General features: G+C 44.8%; 1 protein-coding gene across 2 annotated transcripts in view; it reads right to left on the bottom strand.

Moving 5' to 3' along the window:
• Positions 1 to 13,156: 13,156 nt before the first annotated feature.
• The window catches only part of ITFG2 (integrin alpha FG-GAP repeat containing 2), a 57,060-nt gene continuing 53,872 nt past the window's right edge, over positions 13,157 to 16,344 (bottom strand). For both annotated transcript variants that reach the window (XM_040405426.1, XM_040405433.1), the window contains one exon: positions 13,157 to 15,717. In XM_040405426.1, coding sequence (XP_040261360.1) covers positions 15,620 to 15,717 — 98 coding nt within the window. In that variant the 3' untranslated portion in view covers positions 13,157 to 15,619. The remainder of the gene's footprint in view (positions 15,718 to 16,344) is intronic.

Raw genomic sequence — 16,344 nt, 5'->3', positions numbered from 1 at the left:
GTTAATTTATTAAAACTGGTGCAGAAGGAAAGTGGCTTAGTTGCTCATGGCAACCAATCAGATCGATCCTTTCATTTTCCAAACAAGTTCTGAAAAATAAAAGGTGGAATCTGATTGGTTGCTATGGGCAACTAAACCAGTTTCCCTTTGCACCAGTTTTGAGAAATCTCTGGAAACAGGTGTAAAAGGGGAGTGAGAAGTACTCCAGTCAGGAGCTACAGTAGTGTTTAGTCCAGGCGTAAGGTATAACGGTGGTGTGCATAATTCATGACAAGGCTTGAGCCTCGTCTTATAGGTGCTTTCTCCTCCAGCGCAGGGGGGAGGCTGCATTTACACCAACAGCGGTGGACGTACTTTCACACTATCGGAAAAAACGCCAGCCTTTGTGGAATCTGCCACCAGAGAGGCCGGTGCTTTTTCCTATAATGTGCAAGCACGGCCATCAGTCATGGATTGCAGGGTGGTTGTGACCATGGAAACAAGCAGCATATAATGTGATGGAAGAATGGGTCTAACCAGTGAAGGAAGCAATATGGACAATCACAATACATTAGGGTCCATTCACACGTCCGTAATTTGGGTCCACATTCGTTCCGCAATTTGCGGACCCATTCACTTTTAATGGGTCTGGAACGGATGCGAATCCGCATTTTAGGGATCTACATCCGTTTTTTCAGGTTCACAATTGCGGACCAGAAAAGGCATTTTCTATTATAGTGTCTGATGTGCGGTCCGCAAATTGCGGATCGCACAGTGCAGGTGTCCGTGTTTTGCAGATCCGCAAAACACTTACAGACGTGTGAATGGACCCTAAGTAAGTGGCTTGGATTAACTTTCTCTACATAATAAATGTCACCTCCTCAAGTGAGGCTACCCTTTAATTCTTGGAGGGAGTATTTGCATAAAAAGATCCCACAAAGTGAAAATGGCTTGAACCTCATCTTCCTTTTGAAGAGTAGCACTAATCGAATCCATGCAGAACACGAATGTTAATTCTTGAAGAAAAAGTCTAAGGCCTCTTTCACACGGGCAAGTTTTCCGCACGGGTGGAATGCGTGAGGTCAACGCATTGCACCCGCACTGAATCCAGACCCATTCATTTCTATAGGGCTGTGCACATGAGCGGTGATTTTCACGCATCACTTGTGCGTTGCGTGAAAATCGCAGCATGCTCTATATTGTGCGTTTTTCATGCAACGCAGGCCCCATAGAAGTGAATGGGGCTGCATGAAAATTGCAAGCAAGTGCGGATGTGGTGCGATTTTTACGCATGGTTGCTACGGTGACGATCAGGATGGGGACCCGATCTTTATTATTTTCCCTTATAACATGGTTATAAGGGAAAATAATAGCATTCTTAATACAGAATGCTAAGTAAATTAAGGATGGAGGGGTTAAAAAAATAATTAATAAATTTCACTCACCCCATCCACTTGGTCGCGTAGCGGATCTCCTCCTCTTTCTTCAGGACCTGGGTAAAGGACCTTTGATGACATCACTGCGCTCATCACATGGTCCATCACCATAGTGATGGACCATGTGATGAGCACAGTGACGTCATCAAAGGTCCTTTACCCAGGTCCTGAAGAAAGAAGAGGAGATCCGCTACACGACCAAGTGGATGGGGTGAGTTAAATTTGTTTATTATTTTTAACCCCTCCAGCCCTATTTTACTATGCATTCTGTATTCAGAATGCTATTATTTTCCCTTATAACCATGTTATAAGGGAAAATAATAAAATTTACAGAATACTGAACCCAAACCCGAACTTCTGTGAAGAAGTCCGGGTTCGTGTCTGGGTACCAAACCTGCCGATTTTTCTCACCCGCGTGCAAAATGCATTAAAACGCTTTGCACTCGCGTGGAAAAATCGTGCATTTTCCCACGACGCACCCGCATCCTATCCGGCCCTCACACGCGACGCCCATGTGAAAAGAGGCCTAAGAGTGCTTCCGTGTGTTTCCGGGTCCCTGTGACTACGCTGAAAAAGATAGGACATGGCCTGTCTTTGGCCCGAACATGAGGTTGGCGGACCTTTTGACATCAGTGGGTCCACACTGCAATGTGGTATACAGAAGTAGGCTGTTTCTGGGGAAAAAGCAGACCATCACAGATTTCCAGAAAGAAAGACCTATACAGAACACTCGTCCGGGTTTGGTCTTGCTGTTCTGCCACTGGAAACCAGACATGTTTTTTGCACCTGTGGTTTTTGCTGTAAAAACACTAGCTTCAGATGTTAGCTTAAAGTCTACGGGAAATATGAACTGCAGGGCAGACAAACTCTTGTTTGCCTGGTAGCAATTTTCCTACATAGTGGCATTTGCCTTTGTCTTTTTTTTTTTAATGCAGCATTAAAAGGGTTCTTCAGGATTTTTTATTTTTTTTTTACTGATCCTCAGGATAGATCATCAGTATCTGATGGGTAGGGGTCTGACACCCAGGACTTACACGATCTGCTGTTTTGAAAAGGCAGCAGCGCTCCTGTGAGTTTTGCGGCCTTCTCGCAGTTTACCAAGCACAGCGTCATTGGTATTGCACTCAGCCCCATTCACTTGAATGGGGCTGAGCTGCTTCTAGGCCATGTGATCAATGAACATGTTGTCACTTGGCCTTGGGAAAGCACAAAGAAGGCAGTGGCACCGGTGTCTTTTCAAACAGTTAATCAGCGGGGGTCCTGGGTGTCGGACCCCCACCGATCAGATACTGATGACCTATGCAGAGGGATGAGTATAACAGATCTGGTTTCCGCTATGAAAGACGGAAAACAAAGTTCTGCATAACGGAAACCTGACGGGTCCGTTATGCTTGGCCAGACTTCTGTTATGACCAACCAAAACAGAATGTTTCTTAAAGACTTCGGATTTGCATTCCGTCTACGAATTCCGTTATAACGGAACCTATAACGCAATTGCTAACCCACCCGAACCCGGTGAAGTTCGGGTTCACTCATCCCTAGTCATCAGTATAAAAAATCTCTAAAAAAAACTTTAAAGGGGTTGTCTCATCATTGACAATGGGAGCATATTGCTAGGATATGCCCCCATTGTCTTATAGGTGCAGGTCCCACCCCTGGGACCCGCACCAATATTGAGAATGGAGCCCCGCAAGGTGGTGGCTGGAGGACTCCAGTCCGGCCACCACCAAGCGCACTCCCCATATTAGTGAATGGGAGCCTACCGCGCATGCGTGGCCCCCGCTTCCATTAATTTCTACGGTGCTGACGGAAATAGCCGAGCCAGCGCTCGGCTATTTTCGCCGGCCCCATAGAAAATGAATGGAGGGCGGCTCCGCATGCGCCCTCCTTCACTTGCGGGGCTCCGTTCTCGATATAGGTGCGGGTCCCAGTGGTGGGACCAGCACCTATAAGACAATGGGGGCATATCCTAGCGATATGCCCCCATTGTCCATGATGAGACAACCCCTTTAAGCTTTTAGTTTCTATTTCATCCCCTTCTCTATAGGGGAAAAATGCCTCTAAAAAATCCTTCAATCAAAACCTGCATACGGTGTCTGTTGGCCAAATACATTGGGAGAAGTTTCTGGATTGCACTGTATTTCCAATGCCACATGGTAGGATATGTTTAATACTGGATGGCAGTGCCAGCCCCGCCACACAAAGGACTACAATGGCACCTATAACATGGTCCATCTGCTTCTTCTGAGGTGTCTGCTGTGTTGCCAGAATCTGACTTAGTTCATTGAAAATATACATTAGTAAGATACTCCCCATCATATAACTTCAGTGGATGCCATTTTGTAGCATCTGTCACCCACATACTGGATACCTGTGTATTGAATAGCACAGTCAGCTGCACTATTCCATATAGCTTATGGATACTTTGCAAATACAGTGTGACACCGGAGCCTAACAGAAGTGTCTGAACAGTGGCAAAGGGTTTGAGCATTCTTTACGGCCATTTCATTTTGGAAATCAGTGGTAGTCCAAGATCAGAAATGTCACCAATGTGGTCTTCTTACAAGTATCTGTGAAATAGAAGATCATTTACAATACAAAATAAAAAATTAAAGAAGTCCTCCATTTGTTTTTTATTTTACATATATTACTATCTCACCACCAGTGTGTGATCTCAAGTCTGACTCCTTGCTCTAATGCAGGTGTCTCAAACTCCGCAGCGTATATGGGCAACACACAGAAAAAAAAAAATCTCGACGGGCCATGTTCATTTTAAATATAATACATTATTATTGTTAGCACATACCTCTTAAAGCCAGTGACGTCTCTTGTGATGTGCCCACTGTGCTCCCCAATGACCACAAATACTATACTGCAAAAATAAGTGCCATACAGCAGCTGCCAGAGTACTCCTACCGAAACATTGGCTATCCTCCGAGACTCCCAGTGTGGAACATTGGGTTAACAAAGTGGACAAGATCTACAGGCTAGAAGAAATTTCTCACTGGGAGTCACGCTCTAGATCCTCCTTTCTCCAGATCTGGACTCCCTGGAGGATATACAGAAGATTCTCTTAGCACTCACCCCTTACTCGTACCCTAACCCACAAACCAAAATTAAGATGTTCGTGCACTAAAAAATCCCTAACTCATAACACATTATCTGTGCCTAGGTATTCATGTCATACTGTTATCTTAAACCAGTACAATTGTTTAACCCTGTTTGTTACCTGTCCTGACTGGGCCATGCCAGCCACGTTTTGTATATGCTAGTCCTATTTGTAACTGTTTAATTTCAATATTACACCTGTGATATTATTTTATAATGTCCATGGCTATCTACAAACATATGAAAAAACAATAAAAATTGTCAATATAAAAAAAAAAGAAAAAAAAAGTGCCATAGATAGCTCCCCCATAGTAATAGTGTTCCTAGACTGCTCTGTCATAATAGTGCCTCCTACAGTATCCCAATAGTGATAATACTCCACAAGAGTGCCCCCATTTGTAGCAATGCCCTCCATATTGTGCCCAATAATAATGCCACCACAGTGCCCTGAGCAGTAACAAGGCCCCTATAGAAACCACAGTAGTAATAAAGCCCCAGTAGTTCCAATTCCCGCTGTAGTAGCTCTAGAAGTTAAAATGCGCCCTTTAGTAGCCCCAATATTTATAAAGCCCCTTGAAGTTCTAACCCCCAGGAGGGCCAGTCGTTATAAGCCCCCTTTGTAGTACCTTCTTTTTATTGCCTCCTGTAGTGCTCTGACCAATACCGTATATAATGCCCCTTGTATTATACTGCCCTCCCAGTATTATAATACTCCCCTCTAGCACATTGCCCTCTATTAATCCCCCTTGTACTCTGGACAATATTAATGTCTTCCTTGCAGTGCCCCCTGTATTACAATGCCTCCTGCAGCACTCTGGTCTATATTAATGCCCCTTTGAATTAGTATGTCTCCCTGCAGTGCTCTGGCCTCTACTAATGTCCCCTTGCATTCCTGCCCCTCAGTGTGTAAAAATAAAACCTCACCTGTCTCCCGTTCGCTGCTGCTTCTGCAAAACATACCGCCGGCCTCTTCCAGCCTGTGGCTTGAGTCGCTGTGTCTCGGCGCAGGCGGTCACTATGACATCATCACGATCTCCTGCGTCCTGTCTCGTGTGATGACTCTGGTCTCACAGGAGGTCATTGTTATGTCATTGCAACCTTTTGCACCGTTCTATTGCATCATAGGCTTCAGGCCTAGTCTCTTGTGGCCTATGAAGGCTACCGTGGCCCTCTGTAAATTGACGGGGTAGCGGGCCACAGATAGGTGCCACATGTGTGAGACCCCTGCTGTAATGGGTAAACAGGAATGTGGCATCTCCCTGTGGCTGACTTCCTCTGAACTGCAGGATGACATCACCAAACAAATTCCTCCTGGCAGCTCTCAGGCCCCTCCCCAACCTCCATGTTCCTCCACATATTTCTGTATTCTGTTGAAGCTATAATGTGTCCCCTATATAAAGGAAGTAGGTAAGTGTATACAATGATTAGCTGCAGTTATATAAACCTCCTGACTCACTACCTGTCTATACTATCTGTGTATCCTGACTCTCCAGTGTAGTTCGAGATGTAGCTTCACACTGGTCTCCCGGCTTAGTACATGTAAGAGCTGACAGGGGAGAGAGATGAGAGGGTAGACAGGCTCAAGCTACATCACATAGGACAGGGATCAGCAATCTTCAGCACTCCAGCTGCTTTAAAACTACAATTCCCAGCATGCATACTTGGCTGTTCTTGTAACTCCCATAGAAGTGAAAGGTTGACTCTGGCAGTTGTAGTCTCAGAACAGCTGGAGGTTGCTGATCCCTGACATAGGAATAAAAGGAGACCCTGCAGTGTGAAAGGTAGGGTTGCCACCCGTACGGGAATGACCCGGACAGTGCAAGATTGTAATCCTGTGCCTGGGTACAAGCCTTTCTTAGAATGGGGCACAGCGATCTACTGGGAGTGATGCGATGCTAGCCCAGGGCGGCGCTGACTTCAGACATGCCCACCCTCCCTCCCGTTCGGGTTTGGCTTTAACCACTTCAGCCCCCAGTGCTTAAACACCCTGAAAGACCAGGCCACTTTTTACACTTCTGACCTACACTACTTTCACCATTTATTGCTCGGTCATGCAACTTACCACCCAAATGAATTTTACCTCCTTTTCTTCTCACTAATAGAGCTTTCATTTGGTGGTATTTCTTTGCTGCTGACATTTTTACTTTTTTTGTTATTAATCGAAATTTAACGATTTTTTTGCAAAAAAATTACATTTTTCACTTTCAGTTGTAAAATTTTGCAAAAAAAACTACATCCATATATAAATTTTGCTCTAAATATATTGTTCTACATGTCTTTGATAAAAAAAAAAATGTTTGGGTAAAAGTTATAGCGTTTACAAACTATGGTACAAAAATGTGAATTTCCGCTTTTTGAAGCAGCTCTGACTTTCTGAGCACCTGTCATGTTTCCTGAGGTTCTACAATGCCCAGACAGTACAAACACCCCACAAATGACCCCATTTCGGAAAGTACACACCCTAAGGTATTCGCTGATGGGCATAGTGAGTTCATAGAACTTTTTATTTTTTGTCACAAGTTAGCGGAAAATGATGATTTTTTTTTTTTCTTACAAAGTCTCATATTCCACTAACTTGTGACAAAAAATAAAAACTTCCATGAACTCACTATGCCCATCAGCGAATACCTTGGGGTCTCTTCTTTCCAAAATGGGGTCACTTGTGGGGTAGTTATACTGCCCTGGCATTCTAGGGGCCCAAATGTGTGGTAAGGAGTTTGAAATCAAATTCAGTAAAAAATGACCTGTGAAATCCGAAAGGTGCTCTTTGGAATGTGGGCCCCTTTGCCCACCTAGGCTGCAAAAAAGTGTCACACATCTGGTATCTCTGTACTCAGGAGAAGTTGAGGAATGTGTTTTGGGGTGTCTTTTTACATATACCCATGCTGGGTGAGATAAATAACTTGGTCAAATGCCAACTTTGTATAAAAAAAATGGGAAAAGTTGTCTTTTGCCAAGATATTTCTCTCACCCAGCATGGGTATATGTAAAATGACACATTCCCCACCTTCTCCTGAGTACGGAGATACCAGATGTGTGACACTTTTTTTGCAGCCTAGGTGGGCAAAGGGGCCCATATTCCAAAGAGCACCTTTCGGATTTCACAGGTCATTTTTTACAGAATTTGATTTCAAACTCCTTACCACACATTTGGGCCCCTAGAATGCCAGGGCAGTATAACTACCCCACAAGTGACCCCATTTTGGAAAGAAGAGACCCCAAGGTATTCGCTGAAGGGCATAGTGAGTTCATGGAAGTTTTTATTTTTTTTACAAGTTAGTGGAATATGAGACTTTGTATGAAAAAAAAATAAAAAATCATCATTTTCCACTAACTTGTGACAAAAAATAAAAAATTCTAGGAACTTGCCATGCCCCTCACGGAATACCTTGGGGTGTCTTCTTTCCAAAATGGGGTCACTTGTGGGGTAGTTATACTGCCCTGGCATTTTCCAGGGGCCCTAATGTGTGGTAAGTAGGTAAATGACCTGTGAAATCCGAAAGGTGCTCTTTGGAATGTGGGCCCCTTTGCCCACCTAGGCTGCAAAAAAGTGTCACACATTTGGTATCTCCGTACTCAGGAGAAGGTGGGGAATGTGTTTTGGGGTGTCATTTTACATATACCCATGCTGGGTGAGAGAAATATCTTGGCAAAAGACAACTTTTCCCATTTTTTTATACAAAGTTGGCATTTGACCAAGTTATTTATCTCACCCAGCATGGGTATATGTAAAAAGACACCCCAAAACACATTCCTCAACTTCTCCTGAGTACGGAGATACCAGATGTGTGACACTTTTTTGCAGCCTAGGTGGGCAAAGGGGCCCAAATTCCTTTTAGGAGGGCATTTTTAGACATTTGGATACCAGACTTCTTCTCACGCTTTGGGGCCCCTAAAATGCCAGGGCAGTATAAATACCCCACATGTGACCCCATTTTGGAAAGAAGACACCCCAAGGTATTCAATGAGGGGCATGGCGAGTTCATTGAAAAAAAAAAATTTTGGCACAAGTTAGCGGAAATTGATTTTTTTGATTTTGTTCTCACAAAGTCTCCCTTTCCGCTAACTTGGGACAAAAATTTCAATCTTTCATGGACTCAATATGCCCCTCAGCGAATACCTTGGGGTGTCTTCTTTCCAAAATGGTGTTATTTGTGGGGTGTTTGTACTGCCCTGGCATTTGAGGGTCTCCGCAATCATTACATGTATGCCCAGCATTAGGAGTTTCTGCTATTCTCCTTATATTGAGCATACGGGTAATGAGATTTTTTTTTTCCGTTCAGCCTCTGGGCTGAAAGAAAAAAAAGAACGGCACAGATTTCTTCATTCGCATCGATCAATGTGGATGAAAAAATCTCGGCCAAAAAAAGAAAAAGGAGGGGAAAGGCGTCTGCCAGGACATAGGAGCTCCGCCCAACATCCATACCCACTTCAGCTCGTATGCCCTGGCAAACCAGATTTCTCCATTCACATCAATCGATATGGATGAATAAATCGATGCCGGGATTTTTTTTTTTATATATACAAAGTGTTTGCCAAAGTATATTAACACCGCCACCTCCTCAGCTCATATGCCTCGGCAAACGTATCTTTTACTGCAAAGGAGAAATCTCGTCTTGCAGCGCCGCATACACCGACTTGCGTGTAATCTGACAGCAGCGCAATGCTTCTGTCCGAATGCACATCAGTGCTGCAGCTGGTCGATCGGTTGGTCCACCTGAAAGGTAAAAAAAACAAAAGAAAAAAGAAAAAACCAGGCCGCAAAGCAATAACTTTATTAACTGTTGAACAGAACATAGAAACTTTTTTTAAACTTTTTTAACTGAACGTTTAACTTTTTTACTTACCGGTATTTTTTTTTTTGTTTAGTTTTTTTTACCTTTATAGAACAAACCTCTCCTTCCCCATGGGACAATGTGCAAAGCGCAAATCGCCCAAAGATGTGGCGAAGTACGTTATGCACTTTATCCCAGGTGAAAGGAGAGGTTTGCAGCAGCTGTGAGTGAATGGGCCCTAATAGCCCTGTGTGCCTGTCCTGGCGAGATGTGATCCCTATGCTAGGTGTACCTGTGTGTGGTACTTCCGGAAACACTCTCCATAGCATAGGGCAGGGTGGTCAGCACAGTCAGGACAGAAATAGCGGGTGTCACGCCTTATTCCACTCCTGCTACAGACACGACATCTTTTTCGGGGTGACGGTTGGGTTGAGGTACCAGGAACGACACTGGGGAAATGTCGCTCGTGTAGACGGCTAACTACACTGGTGGATGGGGCCATGGAACCTCCTGGGTAAAGGAGGTTCTCGATGATCTCTTCCTGGAATTTGAGGAAGGATCCTGTTCTCCCAGCCTTACTGTAGAGAACAAAACTATTGTACAGCGCCAATTGAATCAAATATACAGACACCTTCTTATACCAGCGTCTGGTTCTGCGGGAAACTAAATACGGAGACAACATCTGGTCATTGAAGTCCACCCCTCCCATGAGCACATTATAGTCGTGGACACAGAGGGGCTTTTCAATGACACGGGTTGCTCGCTCAATTTGGATTGTCGTGTCTGCGTGAATGGAGGATAGCATGTAAACGTCACGCTTGTCTCTCCATTTCACCGCGAGCAGTTCTTCGTTACACAAGGCAGCCCTCTGCCCCCTTGCAAGACGGGTGGTTACAAGCCGTTGGGGGAAGCCCACGCGACTAGTTCGCGCGGTGCCACAGGCGCAAATTCGTTCTAGAAACAAATGCCTAAAGAGGGCCACACTTGTGTAGAAATTGTCCACATAAAGATGGTACCCCTTGCCGAATAAGGGTGACACCAAGTCCCAGACTGTCTTCCCACTGCTCCCCAGGTAGTCAGGGCAACCGACCGGCTCCAGGGTCTGATCTTTTCCCTCATAGATCCGAAATTTGTGGGTATAGCCTGTGGCCCTTTCACAGAGCTTATACAATTTGACCCCATACCGGGCACGCTTGCTTGGGATGTATTGTTTGAAGCCAAGGCGCCCGGTAAAATGTATTAGGGACTCGTCTACGCAGATGTTTTGCTCAGGGGTATACAAATCTGCAAATTTCAGGTTGAAATGGTCTATGAGGGGCCGAATTTTGTGGAGCCGGTCAAAAGCAGGGTGGCCTCTGGGACGGGAGGTGGTGTTGTCGCTAAAATGCAGAAAACGGAGGATGGTCTCAAATCGTGTCCTGGACATAGCAGCAGAGAACATGGGCATGTGATGAATTGGGTGCGTTGACCAATATGACCGCAATTCATGCTTTTTTGTCAGGCCCATGTTGAGGACAAGGCCCAAAAAAATTTTAAGTTCGGAAACTTGGACTGGTTTCCACCGGAAAGGCTGGGCATAATAGCTTCCCGGGTTTGCGGTTATAAATTGTGTGGCATACTGGTTGGTCTCTGCCACGACTAAGTCCAAGAGCTCCGCAGTCAAGAACAGCTCAAAAAATCCCAGGGCCGAACCGATTTGAGCCGTCTCAACCCGAACTCCAGACTGGGCGGTGAAAGGGGGAACTACTGGTGCGGCTGAAGTTGGTGACTGCCAATCAGGATTTGCCAGCACCTCAGGGACTCTACGGGCCTGTCTGTGCGGTGGCTGCGACGGGGTAACTAGTGCACGTGCCACCGTACCAGCTTCAACTGCCCTTCTGGTGCTCGCTACTTCACCAGGTTGTACGGCAGTGCTGGTACTAGGTCCAGGAAGGGCTGCGCTGCTGGTGTATGCCTCACCACGTGATCCGGCAGCGACAGCCCCACTCTGCTGCTCTTGAAGCGGATCCTGCGTAACCTGTGGTCTAGCGACATGGGGCCGGGTACGCCTGGTGCTGCCAGGGACCTCCACCTCCTCGTCCGAACTTTGGGTCAGAGAGCCACTGCTTTCCACAGGTTCATATTCTGACCCGCTAGATTCGTCAGATGAGGGTTCCCACTCCTCATCCGACTGGGTCAGAATCCTGTAGGCCTCTTCAGAAGAATACCCCCTGTTTGACATTTTGGACTACTAAATTTAGGGGTATTCCCTGAGACTACCCAAGAAAAAAAGCAAACCTGTCTTACAAAGGGGAGGCTAGCGAAGTACCGGAGGCCGCTGCGGTTGATAAATATCAAAACTGATTTTTTTTATCGCCGCAGTGCGTGTAAAATGAATGTGCAGTGATCAAAAAATATATATTTTTTGTCACTGCGGTGGGGCGGGCGTGGGTGAACGCACGTGTGGGCGACCGATCAGGCCTGATCGGGCAAACACTGCGTTTTGGGTGGAGGGCGAGCTAAGGTGACACTAATACTATTATAGATCTGACCGTGATCAGTTTTGATCACTTACAGATACTATAAAAGTACAAATGCTGATTAGCGATACGCTAAACAGCGAATAAAAGTGACTGCGGTGCGGTGGGGTGGGCGCTAACTCACGCTAAACTATCTAACCAAGGGGCCTAAACTATCCCTAAAACCTAACAGCCAATACCAGTGAAAAAAAAAAAGTGACAGTTTACACTGATCACTTTTTTTCCTTTCACTAGTGATTGACAGGGGCGATCAAAGGGGTGATCAAAGGGTTAATTGGGGTGCAGGTGGGTGATCTGGGGCTAAGGTGTAGTGTTTGGTGTACTCACAGTTCAGTCTGCTCCTGTGCTGGATCCAACCGACGAAAAGGACCAGCACAGGAGCAGACAAGCCATATAACAGATCATATTTACTAATATGATCTGTTATATGACTTTGGATTGGATTTTTTGAAAATCGCCAGCCTGCCAGCCAATGATCGTTGCTGGCAGGCTGGTGACGAAATACTTCTTTTAATTTTGCCGGCCCGCGATGCGCATGCGCGGGCCGGCTTTGAGCGAAATCTCGCGTCTCGCGAGATGACGCGTATATGCGTGACTCTGCGCAGCGCTGCCACCTCCGGAACGCAATCCTGCGTTAGGCGGTCCGGAGGTGGTTAAGAAAAGGTGGCAACCCTAGTGAGGGGACAGCAGCTCTGTGTTACTAATTTGTCATGGCTGCCCTTATACAAAGGAGTGCGGTAAGACTCCACCCCTTCTGTCTCTGCAGAGCTAGGCATGATGGGAAATGTAAGATTCATTAGAAAAAACATATGTGAGGGGAGAAGGAATCAAGATGGCTGACAACACACAAATGGCACATCAAATAAAACAGGTATACACAAGAACCTCTATCTTAATCTTTAATAAGGGCATATCCTTCACTATACATACAAAGAAGAAAAAAATCCCAGAGTGCTTCTTTAAGGCTACTTTCACACTAGCGGGGTTTAAGTTTTCCGGTCTTAAGATCCGTCATAGGGGCTCAATAGCAGGAAAAAAACGCTTCCGTTTTGTCCCCATTCATTGTCAATGGGGGAAAAAACTGAACAAAACGGAATGCACCAAAATGCATTCCATTCCGATTAGTTGCATTCCCAGACCGGAGAGCAAACCACAACATGTTGTAGTTTGCGTTCCGTCCTGGGATGCAAGTCAATGGGGACGGATCCGTTTTCTCTGACACAATAGAAAACGGATCCGTCCCCCATTGACTTTAAATGGCGTTAATGCCGGATCCGTCTTGGCTATGTTAAAGATAATACAACCGGATCCGTTCATAACGGATGCAAATGGTTGTATTATCAGTAACGGAAGCATTTTTGCTGGACCCTGCCGGATCCAGTAAAAACGCTAGTGTGAAAGTAGCCTTAGTTACATAGTAAATTATTAAAAATCTCCAAATATTTAGTTCCTACAAAAATACAGTATAACATGCTGCCCGCAGACTGCACTGCATTTTCACAATGACAGGTTCCCTTTAGGGCGCGTATTCCCACAACCGTAGTGTTTTGCAGATCCGCAAAACACGGATACCGGCCGTGTGAGTTACGCAATTTGCAGACCCCACATGGCTGCAACCATAATAGAGAATGCCTATTTTTGTCCGCGATTGCGGACAAGAATAGGACATGCTCTACCCTTTCTGCCGAGCCGTGGAACAGAACCACGGATGCAGACAGCACACGGTGTGCTGTCCGCATCTTTTGCGGCCCCATTGAAAAGAATGGGTCCGAACCCGTTCCGCTAAATTGCAGAATGGATGCGGACCCTTTCATACTACTGTCTGAATGGGCCTTTAATTTTATTTACATGGAATAGAAAAAGCTCCTAAAGAAAGAATTCAGTTGGTAATGCAGTGTAGACCTTTTTGATGGTCACTCCTGCTCTCTAATAATATCTGGTGCAAATTCAGCTCTGAGATTACAGAAGTATTCAGATAATGGATAAGGAACAAGAATGGTGGCAGTCCTACTGCTGGGACCCCCACAATCATGACAGCGTGGGCCCATACCCCACAGATTGAACAAAGCATCAGGTTGAGCTTGTGAACTACTGCTCCATTCATCACTATGGGACCTGCCAGAAACAGCCAAGCGCTATACTCTGCTGTCTCAGGCACTTTTTATGACGACAAACAGAGTGGCAGTGAGCTTGCTCTACCTATCGCCCCGCTGTGTGGTAGGACCCCTACTGATCTAATATCTATCTCCTGTGGATAGAGGATAGCTTCAAATTAAAAGAATACTTCATTAAAGGGGCTATCCGGTAATTAATATTGATGACCTATCCTCTGGTGAGTGTCACTGTCGCTTCCTAGGCCATGTGACATCACTGTACGTCGCTCACATGACTTAGCTGCAGCTCAGCCCCACTGAAGTGAATGGGCCTGATCTGCAATACCAAGTACAGCCCCTTTACAATGTACGGCGGTGCGCTTCAAAAGCTGCCAGGAACAACCATAACTTCGTTGGGTCTGGCGGCTCCCTGAAACAGCTGATCAGTGGGGATGCTGGACCCCCGCAAATGTGATAATGATGACCTATACTGAGGAGAGGTCATCATTATTCATTCCTGGATAACTGCCCATTTGTCTTCCTTTACACACACACAAAAAAAAAGGCTAATGTTTCCAACACTCCTCCAGTGCTGCACTTAAACGCTGGAATGCTTTTCCTCTGTCAAACAGACAGAGGATTCACATTTTTATTTCTAAACATTATTTCATTAGTGAGAATGCAAGCATAAATCTAATGTTTCATAGAACACTACACAGTGCTTGCTTTTCATACCTTGCTAGACACAACCACCATTCCGCTGCCTCCTCTTTCCCTCTTCTATTCCTCTTGCCAATGGAGATTTAAATGACCAGCTGGTTCAGTGGCATCCTCGGCACTACATCTTAAAGAAGACTTGTCAGCTGCAACATTTTCATACTACATGTAATACAAATTCTGGGGCATCTTTTCTCAGACCTCTGAATACTATTCCTTTATTATTCCTCCTGGAAGTGAGTTGACAGATGGGTGTGTCTACACTCTGACACTGTAAGCACTGAATGGAGAGTGCCTGATTGTGTAAGAAAACGCCCTACTGACCAGGGGAACAACAACACCCAGTAATCTACCTATTTATGTATTTCCCGAAGATAGAGGAATGGTACAAAGCAGAGTTCTTAGAAAAGGTGCTCCAGAATTATTCTCTTACGTGGAATGAAAGTATTTCAGGTCACAAATCCTCTTTAAAATAAAACGCTGCATTTGCCAGTCGCCAAGCATACTGACAGAAGAGGGCAGTAGTGTATAGTGGTTGTATTCAGCATTGTCCTTTACTGGAGAACTGACCAGTTCTATTTAACTCTTGCATTTACACGTGGCTGGTCAACAGCACTAAACAATCTCTTATTCTTCTTAGAAGTGGTATTACCATCTTGAATATTTATGGCATAGCCACAGGATTCACATTACATTTCTGACAGTTCTGGGTGCCTTGACCCCTCTTAGATGTGGCGGCTGCCATATCCCAGAGCTCCGGCTGTTTCATAACTCTCATAGAAGAGAATAGAAAGTGACTACTTCTTCAATCTTTTTCCGCCCAGATATCCATCAATTGAACAGTTATTCCCTACGCAATGGATAGGGGGGATAACTTGTTGTAACCAGAATATAGTGCTTCTGGAGAGAACCATTACACAGTATTTACTATCATTGTATTGCTGTAGGCACGGCATGCAGTTTGATGAATTTATAGGTCCAGGTTCCAGAAATCAATGTCCTATAGTCTCTCTTGCCACCTTTTGTTTCCTATTAGAACAATAGAAAGTTCGATGGATAAGATCACGTACAGCTGAGACATCATTTACATCTGAAATACAAAAAAGTTATAATTTATGAATATTGCTTATGAATATAAATGCCAAGGAGAATAGATTGTATGAAAGTGTAGAGATGTGAAGCTGAGGGTGGCATCATTCCTTTAGGCAATGTAGATTGCTGTTTGGCTGTGCTGGAGTTGACTTATGCAGGGGGCCCGGAAACAAAAGACACAAGATTGATTTCACATTGGAACTCAAAAGAGATTTTCTAATATATCACAGATACACACCAGAGGTTCACAAGCAGGAGTCTTTTAATTTCACCCAAAATGCTGTACACTTTATCGAATGATATATCCTCTTTGTTCTGGAATTTCAAGCCATGGCTTGACTGATGTGATCTTTTGAAATATATCTATGCCAGGTCGGATTATTTTTGCTTTAATTTTGCATTTTAGCACATAACTGAACCCTTTCGCGGCCAGAGGTTTTTCTAAAAAAAATATTTTTTACCTCTGGTAGCCAGGACAATTTATGCAGTTTTGACATCTATAGAAAAAAAAACTAAAATTACAAAATAAAAACCAAACATACTAAGCCCTCAACCCGTACAATTGAGACACTCGGTACACTGTCAAAATGCCATTCAGCAATTTATACACATACACCTTCATGCA

Source organism: Bufo bufo, chromosome 1 (genome assembly GCF_905171765.1).
Source record: "Bufo bufo chromosome 1, aBufBuf1.1, whole genome shotgun sequence".
NCBI classification, from domain to species: Eukaryota; Metazoa; Chordata; class Amphibia; order Anura; family Bufonidae; genus Bufo; species Bufo bufo.
This window is presented reverse-complemented; position numbering and strand designations above follow the sequence as displayed.